We start from the raw sequence: 15,191 nt of genomic DNA, 5'->3' as shown, positions 1-15,191 counted from the left end.
TCATAGCAGGAGGGACAGAATTTGCATCCACAATTGCAAACCTTAAATCTTGCAGCCTGGCTTATTCCTTAAATACTCCACCAGCAACCCTAAGCAAGCAGGTGCTGGACGTCATCCTTGAAGCCAGAAGGCCCAGTACTAGGAAATCATATGCTGAAAAGTGGAAAATGTATTGTTCTTTGATTCAGTCTAAAGGAAAGGACACAGCACTGCCCTCCTTACCTCTAATCCTGGATTACGTAGCAGAACTATTCCACAGAGGCCTATCCTTCTCCTCCATTAAGATCCATGCCTCTGCCATTTTGGCTCATTACAATACTGAACCACCTTTATTCTCTCACCCTCTCATCAAGTATTTCCTGAGAGAGGCAAACAACTTAAGGCCACCAAGGAGCGCACCCACTCCTGCTTGGGACCCTAACTTTATTCTGGAAAAGCTCACGCTTCCCCCTTTTGAACCTGCTGCTTCAGCAGAGTTAAAATTCCTCTCTTGGAAAACAGCCTTGCTTCTAGCCATCACTTCAGCTAGAAGAGTGTCTGAGTTACAAGCACTGATGGCTGTGGAACTCTTCATTATTTTCCATGCTGACAGGGTTTCCCTCAGAACTAACCCTTCCTTTATGCCTAAAGTGGTGTCCAGTGTGGCTCTCAACCAATCCATCCATTTGCCAACCTTCTTCCCTAATCCTCAAAATAAAGGGGAAAGTATCCTGCACTCTTTGGATGTGCACAGACAGCTCAGGTTCTAGCTTGATAGGACTAAGCCTTTCAGAAAATCTGACCAGCTGCTAGTCAGCTTTGCAACAAGGACAGAGGGCAAGGCCATTTCAAAACAAGCCATTTCCAAATGGATAGCACACTGCATCCATTTCTACTACAAGCACCATGGAAAACCAACCTCTCAGGGGGTCAGAACACTTTCCACTAGAGCTACATCTACCGCTACAGAATTTCTCAGGGGAGTCCATACAAGGGACATACTGGAAGCTGCTACCTGGAGTTCTGTACACACCTTCACCAAGCATTACCACCTGCCTATTTTTTTCCAAATCCAGGGCAGGATTTGCTACAGCAGTCTTGCAAGGCCTACTAGCCAGCCCCAACTCTTCTTGACTGCCTCCACCCTTCCTCAGCTTTGGGAATCAACCCGTGTGTGATGACTGCAACAGTGAAACACGAAGAACATAGTACCGTTGTGTACACTTACCATAAATGTAGATGTTGAAATGTATTCACTGTTGCAGTCCTGGTTTCCCTCCCTCCAGCCCCTGGTTTTCTCTATCTCTTTATCTCTCCTCTATGGCTATTCATACTGGTAATGGTATTTACTTTTTACTGGTGGTGTTTTTTCCCACCATATACTAGCTCCCTGTTTGGGAGCTCTTGACATTTGGGGCAAGAAAAACTGATGTAATGGTGTCAGCTGCCTGTTTTTATACTCCTGACGACCTGACATCATGGAAGAAGCGGCAGCATCCGACACAGAAATACTAAGTATCTGGTATTCGGGCCGACTGAGGGCTACCTGCAGGCAGATAACCTAAGTGTGATGACTGCAACAGTGAATGCACTCGAACATCTACATTTATGGTAAGTGTACACAACTGTACTTTTCTGGTTGCTTGAGAGTTACTATTAAAAATAGACCTGGCAAATACTGTACCCTATACTATACCATACCATGCCATAAACATTGTATTGATTTGATTTTAATATTGGAATACAGTAATTAAAGGCCTGACTGGAATAATATTTTAAACGTATATTTCTGCCAGAAAGCGTGGCACTTGGAACAGATTTCATTTGCACGCTGAGTGGATTGGAAATGAATTAATTGAATAGAGAGAGAGAGAGAGAGAGAGTGAATGCGTGTGTGAAAGCAGAAGCAACTGTGTGTGAGAGATTGGAGAGATGTATGAAAGCTGAAGAGTGTGTGTGAGAGATCGGAGAGGAATGTGCAATCTGATGCAGACTGACTTGAGTATGTATGGAGCGAATGTTGACATTTTAGCAGTTTGACTTGTTTGGTTTGACTTGTTCTCAGGTTGGGGAGAGTGGGAATTTATTTGTATCTTCTTTTTTTAAACTCTAAAAGCATAAGGTATGTTTCTGTGGGGGGAACAAGTGCAATACATGAAAAAATGAATTGTTCATACTGTACTTGGATGTTTTTTTTTGGTTGCTTGAGTTTCGGTTAACTGAGAGTTTACTCTTGTTTTTATGGTTGTAATGTTAATATAGTGAATGTTGTGCATATAGCACCTCATTTTAAACCTTTTTGCAATTATTTTGCTGGAAGGTATTCGTTTTAGTAGATATATTCATAGTTGATGAAGCAATTAGTTGCAGAAAGAAAATGTCAGCAGAAAAAAAATCTTGATCTTCACAGTGACAGCTCACTGTTGTTGAACTTGGGTCAAACTATAAATGCAAGTACACACAAATTGAGAAAGCCCTCTGCTTAGACACTGTTAATATCATAGAAGTGAAAGGACTCAAACCCAAGACCTCCATCATATGATGCTGATGTCATTACAGCTGAACCAACAAGAGCCTCTAGAAAGGCAGGTGTTGAGTTTTCCCTTAAGTGCCTTATCCTTAAAGCTAGGAACCCACAGCATAGTGTTTAAGGTTAAACTACACACGCACATGCACTCACTCACTCATGCACACTCCTATGCATAAGTACTGTTAGAATAGTAGATGTATTATTTGTATGTAAAACAATGACTTACTTTGCACCTTGGACTATTGCTGTGGGTGCACATGTGTATGTTTGTTATTTTTGTACTCATGTGTCAGACTTATCTATCATAAGTACCTCACAGTGAACTATGCCTCTTTCCTTCGTTTAGTTTATATCAATGAGTTGTAAGAAAGGAGAAAAAGGGGTGCCACTGTGTGTCAAGACGTATTCTGCCCAAGTTACAGCAATTTGTTTGGTAGTAACAAGATAGGTACCTCTGGTGTTGGAGATCACTGTACACATTTCTCAAACATCAGGTATTGGCTTTACAGCCAAGAAAGCTGGACATAATTAAGCACTTTTAATGAAGGTTACTATCTGGATTTACAGCATAGAAGAGAAACTTATTTGAATATGACTGTTTTGAGTTTTATTGGTTCTTCTATCTCCATTTGCTGGTACTAAGAGTCTTCAGGAATCATTAAGATGATTTCAAGTTTTCAAAAATGGATATACTGAAATTAGAATTTAATGGAAGTGTACTATTTTTTAAATCTACATTTGAAGACTTTTAAATTATAGCTCCTGCCATTCTTTGGGCATAGGGGGTGGATAGAGAATCTCCATCTGTCTTAACCTTGAGATCATAGCACCACAGGAGATTGCTGTATGTAGCTGTTGATTGGCTTATGGTAGTTTTTGAGACATGGCTAGTTTGACAAACTCTAATTTCTTTCATTGTCAAAAGAACTACCTTGAATATTGCTTTGAAACATTCCACTGTTCCCATCAACATAGTTTGAGGCAACACCAGTATAATCACGATCACCTTCTTTATTGTAGTTTTTTTCATCCTCCTCATGAATCCACTAAACATGTACCGCATGTGTATATAACAGCAAGTGAGGAAAATTTCCATTGTATGATGTATGCATTTCAGTTTTATGTACTTAGGCTGAGATACTGTCATTTTGGAGGAATTTGATTTCTCTCATGGGTTAGCCATAATATTAATACAGTAAGTTGACGGCATTTTGTATTTTTAACTTGTTAATTCTGGTCTGTACCAGATAGAGAAATAGGATACCATGTACATTTAAGCAGAAAATCCACTGCCTCAAAAGATTAGTTGAGAGAAATTCCATTTCAAGTCTCATGGGATTAGTAACTGCAGTGCAAAATTTAAGTATAACCTTTCTACTGTATGTCCAGGACAAATCCACAGGTCTAATGTGACATATTTAATATTAGTAGTGTTGCTATTGAGACGAAAATAAATTTTTATGGTGAGTAATTTGACTTTTTTTGTCAAAATATGCCATAACTCTTATGCTTTGTTTAATCCCATAATGTTGAAAAAGAGCATTCCACAGACCCAGAGTTGAACATTTATTTTTATTTCAGTTGTGTTTAAACATCAGGAGCTTACACAGATGTGCAGTTGTTGCCTTTCTTAGGGCTCTAAGTGTGTACTCTTCCTGTAAAGCAGATTTTCCCATCAAATAATTCACACAAGATGCACTTATAGCCATAAGAGATATTCTAACTGTGCATACCAAGTTATTTATGAACTGTTTTAAATGACTTTTTATTATGGATATTTAAATGTTAAACTATAGTATTTTATTTTACAGAAAAAAATAGAGACGCCCCAGTGGGGAAAATGAAGTATTTCAACTGAACATAGACCTTCTGAATTTTGAAGATGGTAGCATGAAACTCCCTCTGATGTTTCTTCTCAGGGTGGACATTTATCCCGCATTGGAGTCCCAGGCTGTAGCTCTGCATGGCCCCTTAGTAAAACTTGGGACAATTATTTTCTTTTAGTATTTAGCAGTTACATATTTGCAAATTTTAATTTAGACTGTTAGTTCTAAAGGAGAATAACTACATACAGAAACCAACTTTCAGAAAGGATTCCTTAAACTGTAGTTTCTGTGTTGAAGATTACAGATGAAGAAATATAAATACACCACACCGCTGAATCACATCTCTGTGTGGATAATCAAGGGGGTTAAAGCCCATTATTTGTGATAGCTGTACTCTAGAAGAAACCATAGGACAAAATTTCTGTTGTGTGCATTTACTAAATCATTGTTTATGCCATACGTAGGACCTGTCTTAAGCGATATTTCCATTTTTAAAGATTCCTCCATATCACATCTTGTTTATTTCATCTGGAGCTGTAACATAGTTCAGAGAAGTGGAAGACAGACTGAGAAGCAGGCATTGTTAATTTAAATGGAGGACGTTTAGCAACTAGATTGCTTTACAGCTGGTCTAGTTAACTTGTGTTACACAGCCCCAGATGTATATTCTATTTTCCCTTGCATAAATCATTAATGACTACCAATTAGCCAGTATAAAACAAAACAAAAAAAAAACATTGTTAGGTGGTGCAGTACATAAGAAATGTACTTAGCAGAAGGAGTATGTTTTCCATTTGTCATTCAAGCTGCCATTGTGTCTGCATGAAGAATGTACTGTATTAACTGTGAAAGAGCACCTGGAGGAAGGAAAAAACTGAATAGGTATTATTTTATGGAGAGGGAGATTTACAGTGGTAGAACCTGATTGTTGAGGTGGAGTTCTTTGGTTTCTTTTAATAGCACACACACACAATGTACTGTTTTAATGTCCCCTTAGTAGCAGCAGTACTGTGAAAGAATGAACCTGTTCAGCATTCTCCTTGTTTCTTTTGGCTTTAAACATGTTTATTTTTTGTCAAATCACAGACAATACATTAATCCCATAACTTTTATTCCTTTTATTTATATTGCTTGTCGTGTAGATAATTTATGTAAGACAACACGAGCATTGACAGGATGGTACCTCCCACTTACCTTATTAGTTTACTATATTTATGATGAGGGCTCAAGCTGAATTATCAGAAAAAGTTATGTAATTAAAAAAATGGGGTTAGACTATTGGCATTGCCACTTGTTAGGCATATTTGTAATAGTTATTCTATACAAAAAATGTTTTATTAAATAGTACTGCTGTTTAACAGGAAATCTTATTGTTGCATGTTTTCATTCTCATACACATGTGCTTTATGTAGCAGACTTAGCCAGAATGGTATTGGAATGTATGAAATGAAGTAATTACTGGTGATATAGGAGCATTTTGTTGTTGATACAGCAATTTCACATTTACATGCATGTTATTGTTACATTTGTGAAATCCATACTGATGATTTGTATACCATTAAGTGATGAAAAGGTGTATATGTGTAGGTCTTTGACTTGTAAACTGAAACCTACCATTGTATTTGAGTGCCTTTTAATGTATTGGAGAAATGTTGGATTTGCACATAATTGTTGCGGCATAATTTATTATTAAAACATAGATACTCCTGTTAGCTAAGGGATCAAAAGGATTACCTAGTGTGTCCATTTTCTTTGTCAGCTGTGAATTCATTTCCCCTTGTTGCACAGCTACACCACAATGTATTTCCTACCATCTGTGCTGAAACTGTACCTGCATATATTGCACATCACTTCCATAAATAAATGAGTTCATGACTGTGTAATTGCTTGGTATTTCATGCCATTCATGTGTTCACAATAAGATTTTAAGAAATGTTTTACAGGCACTTTAGGGGGGGCTGTTTTTTTGGGGAGGGCAACGTTTTGCTAAGCAGTTCTTCCTGCTCACTAATTAGCTGGCTGAAGCACCACTGACTGTCAAGCAGTGTATTATTCAGCCTACAGAGAACTTGGTTCTAGAGCTGACTGAACAAGGCAATAGTTGGCCTTTGCAGACCTCCTGACATTCATAAGGATCATCACTGCAGGATGCAGGAATTCGCTGTTTGAATGGGAAAAGTTGCAGCAAGTTGACATCCCTCTATGTATGTGGTTACAATTTGAACTGCAGCCATTATGGGGAATGGTTCTAGCTGTAAAAGAGTGTACTCGGTGCATTCTTTTTTGCCACCCATAGAGTTCAGTCACACTTCACTAGCTTAAAACCATAAAATAAGCACAGGCAAGGCTCCAGGTTCTTCAACTGCTTTAATCGATCGAAATAAACACTAGCGCTTTCACAAAAATGCTTCTTCACGTGTATGTCTTGTTCAGTCAAACCACCCCTCTTATACCCTTTAATCATAGTCATCTGACTCTCCATTATATATTTAGAGGCATACATTTCATATAGCATATAAGTCTCTTTGTAATTGAAAGCACTCACAATATTCATACATATAAAAAATACATGTATAAAATTACATATATAAAAAGTACATATATAACAATGATATGTCGATGATTTTAAAAAATAGACCATTGCGTAGGTAGAAAGTCATTGTATTGAATTTTATATATATTTTTTACATGTTTTATGATATTTTCTATGTGTACATTTTTATATATGTGGTTATATATGTACTTTTTATGTATGTATTTTTATGCATGAACAAGACATACACCTGAAGAAGCATTTTTGTGAAAGCACTTGTTTGTTTCGATCGATTAAAGCAGTTGAAAAACCTGGAGCCTTGCCTGTGCTTATTTTATGGTTTTGGACTTTTTCTCATTTTGTGCAGAGGCATTTGGATATCGCTGATTTGGATTTTCTAGACTTCACTAGCTTGTTGACTGCTTCAGGGATTCTAACTCTTAAAGCCCAAGTACATTTTTTTCCTTTTCCTGTTTTGACTTGGTGTTTTCATGTTGAACTGTTTATTAATGATATCCCAAGAAAAGTTACCAACAAATGCTGTTGTGAGTGTCTGGTTCATTCCAAGGACTGTTAAGCACTCTCTTCTCTTTAGGGAACAGGTGAATGTTTCTCAGCAGACTCTGATTCAGAGAGAGATGCAGCTTGCAACTCAGGTACAGATGTTTAATGCTGGGGCATCCTGGTGGTAACCTATCAGTCCTTAAGATGTCCCACATTAGTCATGTAGTTACTGTAGACTACTCAGTGTATCCCTAGAAGTATTTTCCATTATTACAAAAAGCTACTCGGGCTATATCACCTCCTTCCTATCAGGAATTTTTACAAGGGGGAAAAATACAATTTCCCCTCCATCATGTAAATTAAAGAAGTATGAGTAGTCACAGGATTTTGCAGACCAAATTTTACACCCTTCTTGGTTGTAGTATTGTAGGGAATCCTTGGCTTCTGGATCTCCTGCAGAGAATGTCAGTTTTCTAAATCTGATGAAGAATCATTTTTAAATGAGTACTTAGAATTGTCCTCCCTTGAGAAAATACAAGGTAATCTTCTGAATAGCTTAAATCAAACTATTTTATTGTATTTTTCTGCTCTGTGCTATTTCAGTGCATCAGAATCACTCATAATCCTTATTATATTTTAGTATGTTTTTTCCACATAGGTTGTTGTGGAACCCGCCATGCTCATGTGATCTTGTTTTACAGTTTTTCTTTCTGGTTTCCAGAATCTATTTCAATTCCCCTTTATATGAATAATGTTAGACATTATTTCATTAACTCCCATTTGGGTATAATTACAGTATTGAGAGTCTGAAGCAAACTACAATGGAATCTGGAACCTGACTGCTTTCACTTTTACCTTGAATTACCCTAATTTCTTACGGTAAGTCAGCTGTTGATAGACCTTTTGCAGTAGTTTTAAAACCTCAGCAGAATTAAGTAGCTACATTCCAGGTTTGCCAAGGCTTACTATTTGTAGTCTTGCTGTACTGACAAAGCTCCACATTTTTCCTTTATTATCAGTTATCTGTTTTATGCAGGAGTTTTCCCTGATGATGTTTAACCGATATCTGCTACTTGAAAGAGCTTGTGAGGAAAATGCAAATTGCACAGCTATTCCTCAATGTCCTTTTTTATAACTTAAGTCACATTATCTCTGCCTATAGAGCAGCACTTTCATGCTGAATTGATGCAAAACACAGTCTTGTGTTTTCAGATTTGTATTGTTAAGGTATTTTTTTTTCTTTTACTGATGCCCAATTCTTACTTTACCTATTTTTGTTGTATTACTATCTCCATTAGTAATATTTTAGCCACAGTCCTTTAGTTTGTCAAAATACTTAACTATTTTTCACTCTACTGTGTATAAGATTACAACACTATTCTCAATACATTTCAGTAAAGACACACTTCTTGATGTTGTTGCCATCTGCAAGTTGATGGTATGTAATTTCACCTTAAGATACTACAGAATAAACCAAGACTGCATGCATATCCCTTCATTCCTTTTTTCATTGTCAGGTGTTAGCAGCTGAAAGGTGCACTTTGATATTATGTAACCATCTTCAAATAAGTATATATCCATCTGTCATTGTAAAATTTCCTTCCCTTGTTAACTCACTTTTAAAATGTGAAGTCAGATTTGTTCTGTCTTGACTGACTGAAACTTCTAATTTCAGAAAGCTGAGAAAGGCATAATAAACAAGTTGCCGGTAGGTTTGTTATTGTATATAATTGTGTATCGTGTATTTAAATAAAACAGCTCACTGACCAGAAAAGAGGGTTTCACCAGTTTTAGTTTTGCATTGCACTATAACCCCCCCACCCCTCAAGTTACCTTTTTGGAAGAATAGATGTTGTTCGTGTTTCACTATTGCAGTCATCACTTTTGGGTTATCTGCTTGCAGTAGCCCTCAGTCGGCCTGTTTAACAAAATCTTGGGACCTACGTCGGTTGCTGTCCCTTCTTCCATGACGTCAGGTCATCAGGGGTATAAAACATGCAGCCGACGCCATTACATTAGTCTTTCTTACTGTGTGGTAGCAGAAGCAGTTCGCAAGTGCTGGTCAGCCGACTCCTGAAATTTTCGTTTTCGAGTTTCAGAACCGAAGTCTTCAACTAAAGCCAAGTACCCCGTTGGGGAAACTTTTTCGTGCTCCTTACCGATGTCAGAAAAAGTTAATAATTGCATTACTTGTGGAAAGCAAATACCTCATAAAGATTTCATTCATATTGTATTCCTTGCCTAGGCCCTGACCACAATGTACCATGCTGTCGGTTTTGTGCTTTATTTAATCAACGCACTATCCGTCGTTGGTATATTTTCACCTCAAAATTTTTCGGCTCTCAGTTTAATTATCCAGAAATGTCATCGGTTAGCCATCCGACTACCGGGATTCCGAAAAAAACACAAGGATAAAGACAGAGGCAGGCCGTCGAGGTCCAAAACTGCTGACGACACTTCTCCTAAGCCAGTCGACAGTTCGCCGGTACTCAGTGAGGTGCTTTCACAGCCCCTGATACCCGCTACTTCTGATTCGCAGGCCTCTACTGAGACCCATTCGGAGTCCGGTATGCCACGAGATGCTTCAACTATGGAACCTGCGGATGTCTCTACTTTGGATGGGTCTGGAGCTGCTGTGCAAGCACCGGCTTCTGAGGGTATATTCAGGCCTACGGACTTGCATATTAAGCCGACACCTCCTCCTTCTTTTAGGCCTAAATCTCGAACCATGCCTAAAAAACCGACGCCCACGCCGCATGCTCAGGCCTCTATGCCTAAAAAACAAATGATAAGAATGGCTGAAGATCTTATAACTCTAATCAGGGGAAGCCAGCCTCCCCCTTCTAAGAGACCTAGGACTGAAGTTGTTTATGAATCTTCTGACCAGGATTTTGATTTTTCTGATGATCTGATTTGCCCTTATCTACTTATGAGGATTCTGATGCAGCGGACTCTATTCCCTCTGCTTCCCCTCCAGAGGATTTTTCTTTTTGTGAAACCTTGCATACTGTAAGGGAGCATTTCCACTGTGAAAGCCAGGATTTTTCTGAGTCAAAAAAGAGGCTTAGGGATTTTTTACTCCTGCCTCAGCATAGGCCTTTAGCTATTCCTCCAGTACTAGACATTGTTGATAAATGTTTTTTTGGAATCTAGTTTGGCCCCTGATTATTTGCCTCCTGCTCTCAGAAAACCTGACAGATATTACAGGGTTCCTGATTCACACAAGTTCCTTTTTAAAAATCCTATGCCGGATCCAGAGACTATTTCACAGGGACCCAAGGGCCTTAAGGCTTCTACTGCTAAAAATCCTACCCCTTCTGATAGAGACTCCAGGGCACTGGATAGATGGGGTAAGAAGGCTTACATTTCTGAAACCTTGGCCATTTGGGCTTTAAACTGCCAGTTTCATATGTTAAAGTATCAACAACATGTTATTGAATTGCTTAAACAGAAAATGATGTTGATTCCTGACTGTGCAGAAAATAAAGAATTACAGGATTTAATGCATTCTGCTGAACAGGTTGGAAAACATACTTTGCAATGTGGATTTGATTCTTTAGAGGCCTCTTGCAGGGCTGCTATTACTGGTTCTATGCTCAGAAGTCATGCTTGGCGTAAGGAGCAATCTTTACCTGATCATGTTAAAGCTAAATTGTTGGATGCTCCCTTGTTTGGCAACAAGGCTGTGGACGTTCTTAAAAAGATGGAAGATAAAGCTAAATCTATACAAACTGTTAAAGATTTATTACAAGTTCAGCCTCCTAGATTTAGTAGGCACTGGCCCTCTAGAATTGGTCCTTTCCAGCCTCTTCAAGATCTTCTCAAGCCAAACTCAGACATAGCAGAAACCCCAGGTTTCAGTCCCAGGGGACTCACTAGACTAAGCAGTGGGGGGTTTCCGCACCCAAATCAGGCCGTAGTAAGACTTCCCCCTATGGAAAACAGTCTCAATGACTTGCTTCTAAAACATCCAAGCACTTCCCAGCTGAATGCTCCTTTTAGCGAAAAGGTTGGTCTGCAGGCCAAAAACTGGGAACTCATTACCCAGGACAAATGGGTTTTAAATATAGTGTCCCAAGGATAAAGATTTCACTTCCACTGGCCAAATCTACCCCCCAAATCAGTGAGCAGAGGCCCAAAATCAAGTACTCTCTCTCTTAAGCATGGGGGCTATTCAATTGGTACCAGAAGAGGAAAAGGGACAACGGTTCTCTTCGAGACTTTTCTTGGTACCCAGAAAAGGCAATGCATGACGTCCTATCCTGGACCTTTCTACTTTAAATACCTTTCTGGACATTCCAAAATTCAAGATGCTGACTCTTCAACAGTTACTTCCTATGCTAGGCAAAGATGCCTGGTTGGTAACTCTAGACTTAAAAGAGGCTTACCTGCATATCCCAATCAGGGAATCTTGCAGAAGATACGTCCGCTTCAAAGCAGGCTACTTGCATTACCAGTTCTCTGCACTGCCCTGTAGCTTATCTACTGTGCTCAGAGTATTCACTAAGTGCCTAGCTCCAGTCATTGCATTCTGCAGGCAAAGAAATATTCAAATATACCCATATCTGGACGATTGTCTAATTCAGGCAGAAAGTCAGGGCATACTTTTGAATAATCTGGCCTTTGTTCAAAGGTACTGACTTGTCTGGGGTACACCATAAACGAAAAGAAATCACAACTGGTACCCTATCAACAAATTATATTCCTGGGAGCAAGCTTGAATACAACTTCTCAGACGGCTTTCCTCACGCCAGAGAAACAGATTAATTTGACAACCTACTTCAAACAAGTGGCCACAAAAACCCAGTTATCTGCAAGGCAAATACTGCAAGCCTTGGGGTTCATGGCCTTCTGCAGTCTTCTAATTCCATATGCAAGGCTGCATATGAGGAAACTGCAATGGTATCTCAAAAACCTGTGGTGTCAACATTCACAGGATCTAGAGGCAATGATTCCTATCATACCTTGCCTACACCTAGAGTTCCTTTGGTGGGCAGTGGCCTGCCACCAAAACAGGGGACTGCCATTCACACTACCCCCTGCCACCCAAACCTTAACAACAGATGCATCAGACTATGCATGGGGTGCCCACCTGGCAGGGAAGTGCATTCAGGGCAAATGGAACCCAAGTCAAATGCACCTGCATATCATTCAAAAAGAAATGTTAGCTGTACAGAATGCTCTGACAGCCTTCAAGGACCACATTTTTCCATGACAATTAATGATAAAGACGGACAACACCACTGTTATGTGGTACATAAACAAGCAGGGGGGGGTAGACATTCTTACCCCCTTTGCAGACTAGCCATGGCTTTGTGGAACACAGGCCCTGAGCTATCAGATACATTTACAAGCTCAGTTCCTGCCAGGAAAACTAAATACACTGGCGGATGAACTAAGCAGAAACCTCATGGACCCACACGAGTGGAAACTGAAACCAAGGATTTTCAACATGTTGATAAGCAAATGGGGGAGCCCAGATATAGACCTGTTTGCCTCCCCCAAAACTATCAGTTGGACAAATTCTGCACAAGGACTCCCCACAAACAAGCTTGGAAAGTGGATGATCTGTCCTTCAGCTGGAAAAACCTATCAGTTTATGCCTTTCCTCCTCTACCTCTGCTCTCCAAAGTACTACTAAAGATCAAACAAACCAAGGTTGATTTTGATTGCACCAGACTGGCCACGCCAACACTGGTACCCCCTCTTGCGCAGTGTGTCACTGTGGGCCCCATGGCACCTGCCTCAGACTCATACTCTATTGTCTCAGCAGAAGAACCAAATTCTGCATCCTCAACTTCAAACACTGAATCTAGCAGCCTGGCTAATTACATCATTTCTCCTTTACCATGCCTCAGTAAACCAGTGATGGATATCATTTTAGAGGCAAGGAGGCCTAGTACCAGAAAGTCTTACGCTGAAAAATTGAAAAGATTCTGTGCCTGGAACCAGTCTCAAGGGATGAGCACAACAGTGCCCAGTTTACCTCAGATCTTAGAGTACTTAACTGAGATGCTTCATAAAGGCCTTTCTTTCTCCTCCATCAAATTTCACGCCTCAGCCATCTCAGCTCATTAAAACACAGAACCACCCCTCTTCTCTCATCCATTGCTTAAGCAGTTCCTCAGAGGGACCAAAAATCTATGACCACCCAGGAGAGCTCCAACTCCAGCCTGGGACCCCAACTTTGTATTGGAAAAGCTCACCGTTCCTCCTCTCGAGCCAGCTGCCACTGCGGACTTAAAATTCCTTTCTTGGAAAACAGTGTTCCTTTTAGCAAGCACTTCAGCAAGAAGGGTATCTAAATTACAGGCCCTCATGGCAGTGGAGCCTTTCATCATCTTTCATGTGGAAAGGATGTCCCTCAGGACCAATCCATCCTTCATGCCCAAGGTGGTTTCCAGTGTGGCTCTTAATCAGACTATTCATTTGCCATCCTTCTTTCCCAATCCACAGAACAAAGGGGGATGGATTCTGCATTCCCTGGATGTGCACTGACAACTTAGATTCTATTTGGACAGAACTAAACCTCAAAGCAAATCTGATCAACTGCTGGTGGCATTTGCTGCAGGAGCAGAGGGGGGAAGGCTATTTCAAAGCAAACCATTCCCAAATGGATAGGCCATTGCAATATTTTTTGCTACAAACACCATGAAAAACCTATCCCACAGGGGATCAGACCCCACTCTACCAGGGCTGCATCTACCTCTACAGCCTTTCTCAGAGGCGTCCCTACCAAGGGCATCCTGGAAGCTGCTACTTGGAGTTCTGTACATACTTTCACCAAACACTACCATCTGCCAATTTTCTCTAAATCCAGAGCTGGCTTTGCCACTGCAGTCTTGCAGGGCCTTTTAGCTGGTCCTAATTCTGTTTAAATTCCTCCTCCCATCCTTAGCTTTGGGAATCTACCCAAAATTGATGACTGCAACAGTGAAACATGAAGAACATAGTACTGTTGTGTACACTTACCTTAAATGTAAATGTTCGAGCGTATTCACTGTTGCAGTCCTGGTTACCCTCCCGCCAGCCCCCTTCTTTTTCTTTTTTGGATATACCTCTACTTTTCTTTACTATCTTCAAAAGCTTTTTGGTGTAATTGCTTTTTTGTTGGAGGTATAACCTTGTATATTTATAGATTTAATTGATTCCCATTAAGGGGGCACCTGACATCTGGGGCAAGAAAAACTGATGTAATGTCGTCGGCTGCATGTTTTATACCCCTGACGACCTAACGTCATGGAAGAAGGGACAGCAACCAACACAGGACCCAAGACTTTGTTAATCATGCTGACTGAGGGCCACTGCAAGCAGATAACCCAAACGTGATGACTGCAACAGTGAATACACTCGAACATCTACATTTATGGTAAGTGTACACAACTGTACTTTTGCTTATCTCAATAAAGCAGTCTCCTGATATAAAACTTGTAAGTCGCCACCAATCTAAGAACTGCAGAACTTCTACTGTCTAGCCTAGGTCGTACAGGTTGAGACAGATTCCATTCTGAAACAATAAGTTTTTGAATGGAAAAAATGCTGGGACCTCCATGAACTGTGACAGGTAAATGAGAAGTCTGAAAGATGCTAAAGGCTTTCTGAGCACTAAACAGTATCTAGGTGATACTAGAGTGAAAAAAACTAATTTTCTGATAATGTTAGCACTGGAGTAGAGTTTTCATTTAACGCACTGGCAGTTCTCCAGTAATGTGCTCATTCGAAGATTTACACATCCTCTATCCTGAGAACCTGCATTACAGCCACCTGTTCTAAAAATGGATTGTGTAATCAGTCTTGCCATTGTATGCTGTGCCTGTTA

At 39.9% G+C, this 15,191-nt stretch overlaps 1 protein-coding gene across 2 annotated transcripts in view; it reads left to right on the top strand.

Moving 5' to 3' along the window:
* Window positions 1-15,191, top strand: part of TDRD3 (tudor domain containing 3) — a 1,563,842-nt gene that overhangs the window by 1,330,003 nt on the left and 218,648 nt on the right. The window contains exon 13 of one of the 2 annotated variants that reach the window (XM_044072886.1): window positions 4,321-6,218. The exons of the other annotated variant lie outside the window; for it this stretch is intronic. Coding sequence (XP_043928821.1) covers window positions 4,321-4,353 — 33 coding nt within the window. The 3' untranslated portion in view covers window positions 4,354-6,218. Of the gene's footprint in view, window positions 1-4,320; window positions 6,219-15,191 lie in introns of those variants that run through there. 2 annotated transcript variants of the gene reach the window in all.

Source organism: Protopterus annectens, chromosome 5.part1, assembly GCF_019279795.1.
Source record: "Protopterus annectens isolate FY-2018-M chromosome 5.part1, PAN1.0, whole genome shotgun sequence".
Classification (NCBI taxonomy): domain Eukaryota; kingdom Metazoa; phylum Chordata; order Ceratodontiformes; family Protopteridae; genus Protopterus; species Protopterus annectens.
The sequence above is the reverse complement of the archived record's forward strand: the minus strand, read 5'-3'. Positions and strand labels throughout refer to the sequence as shown.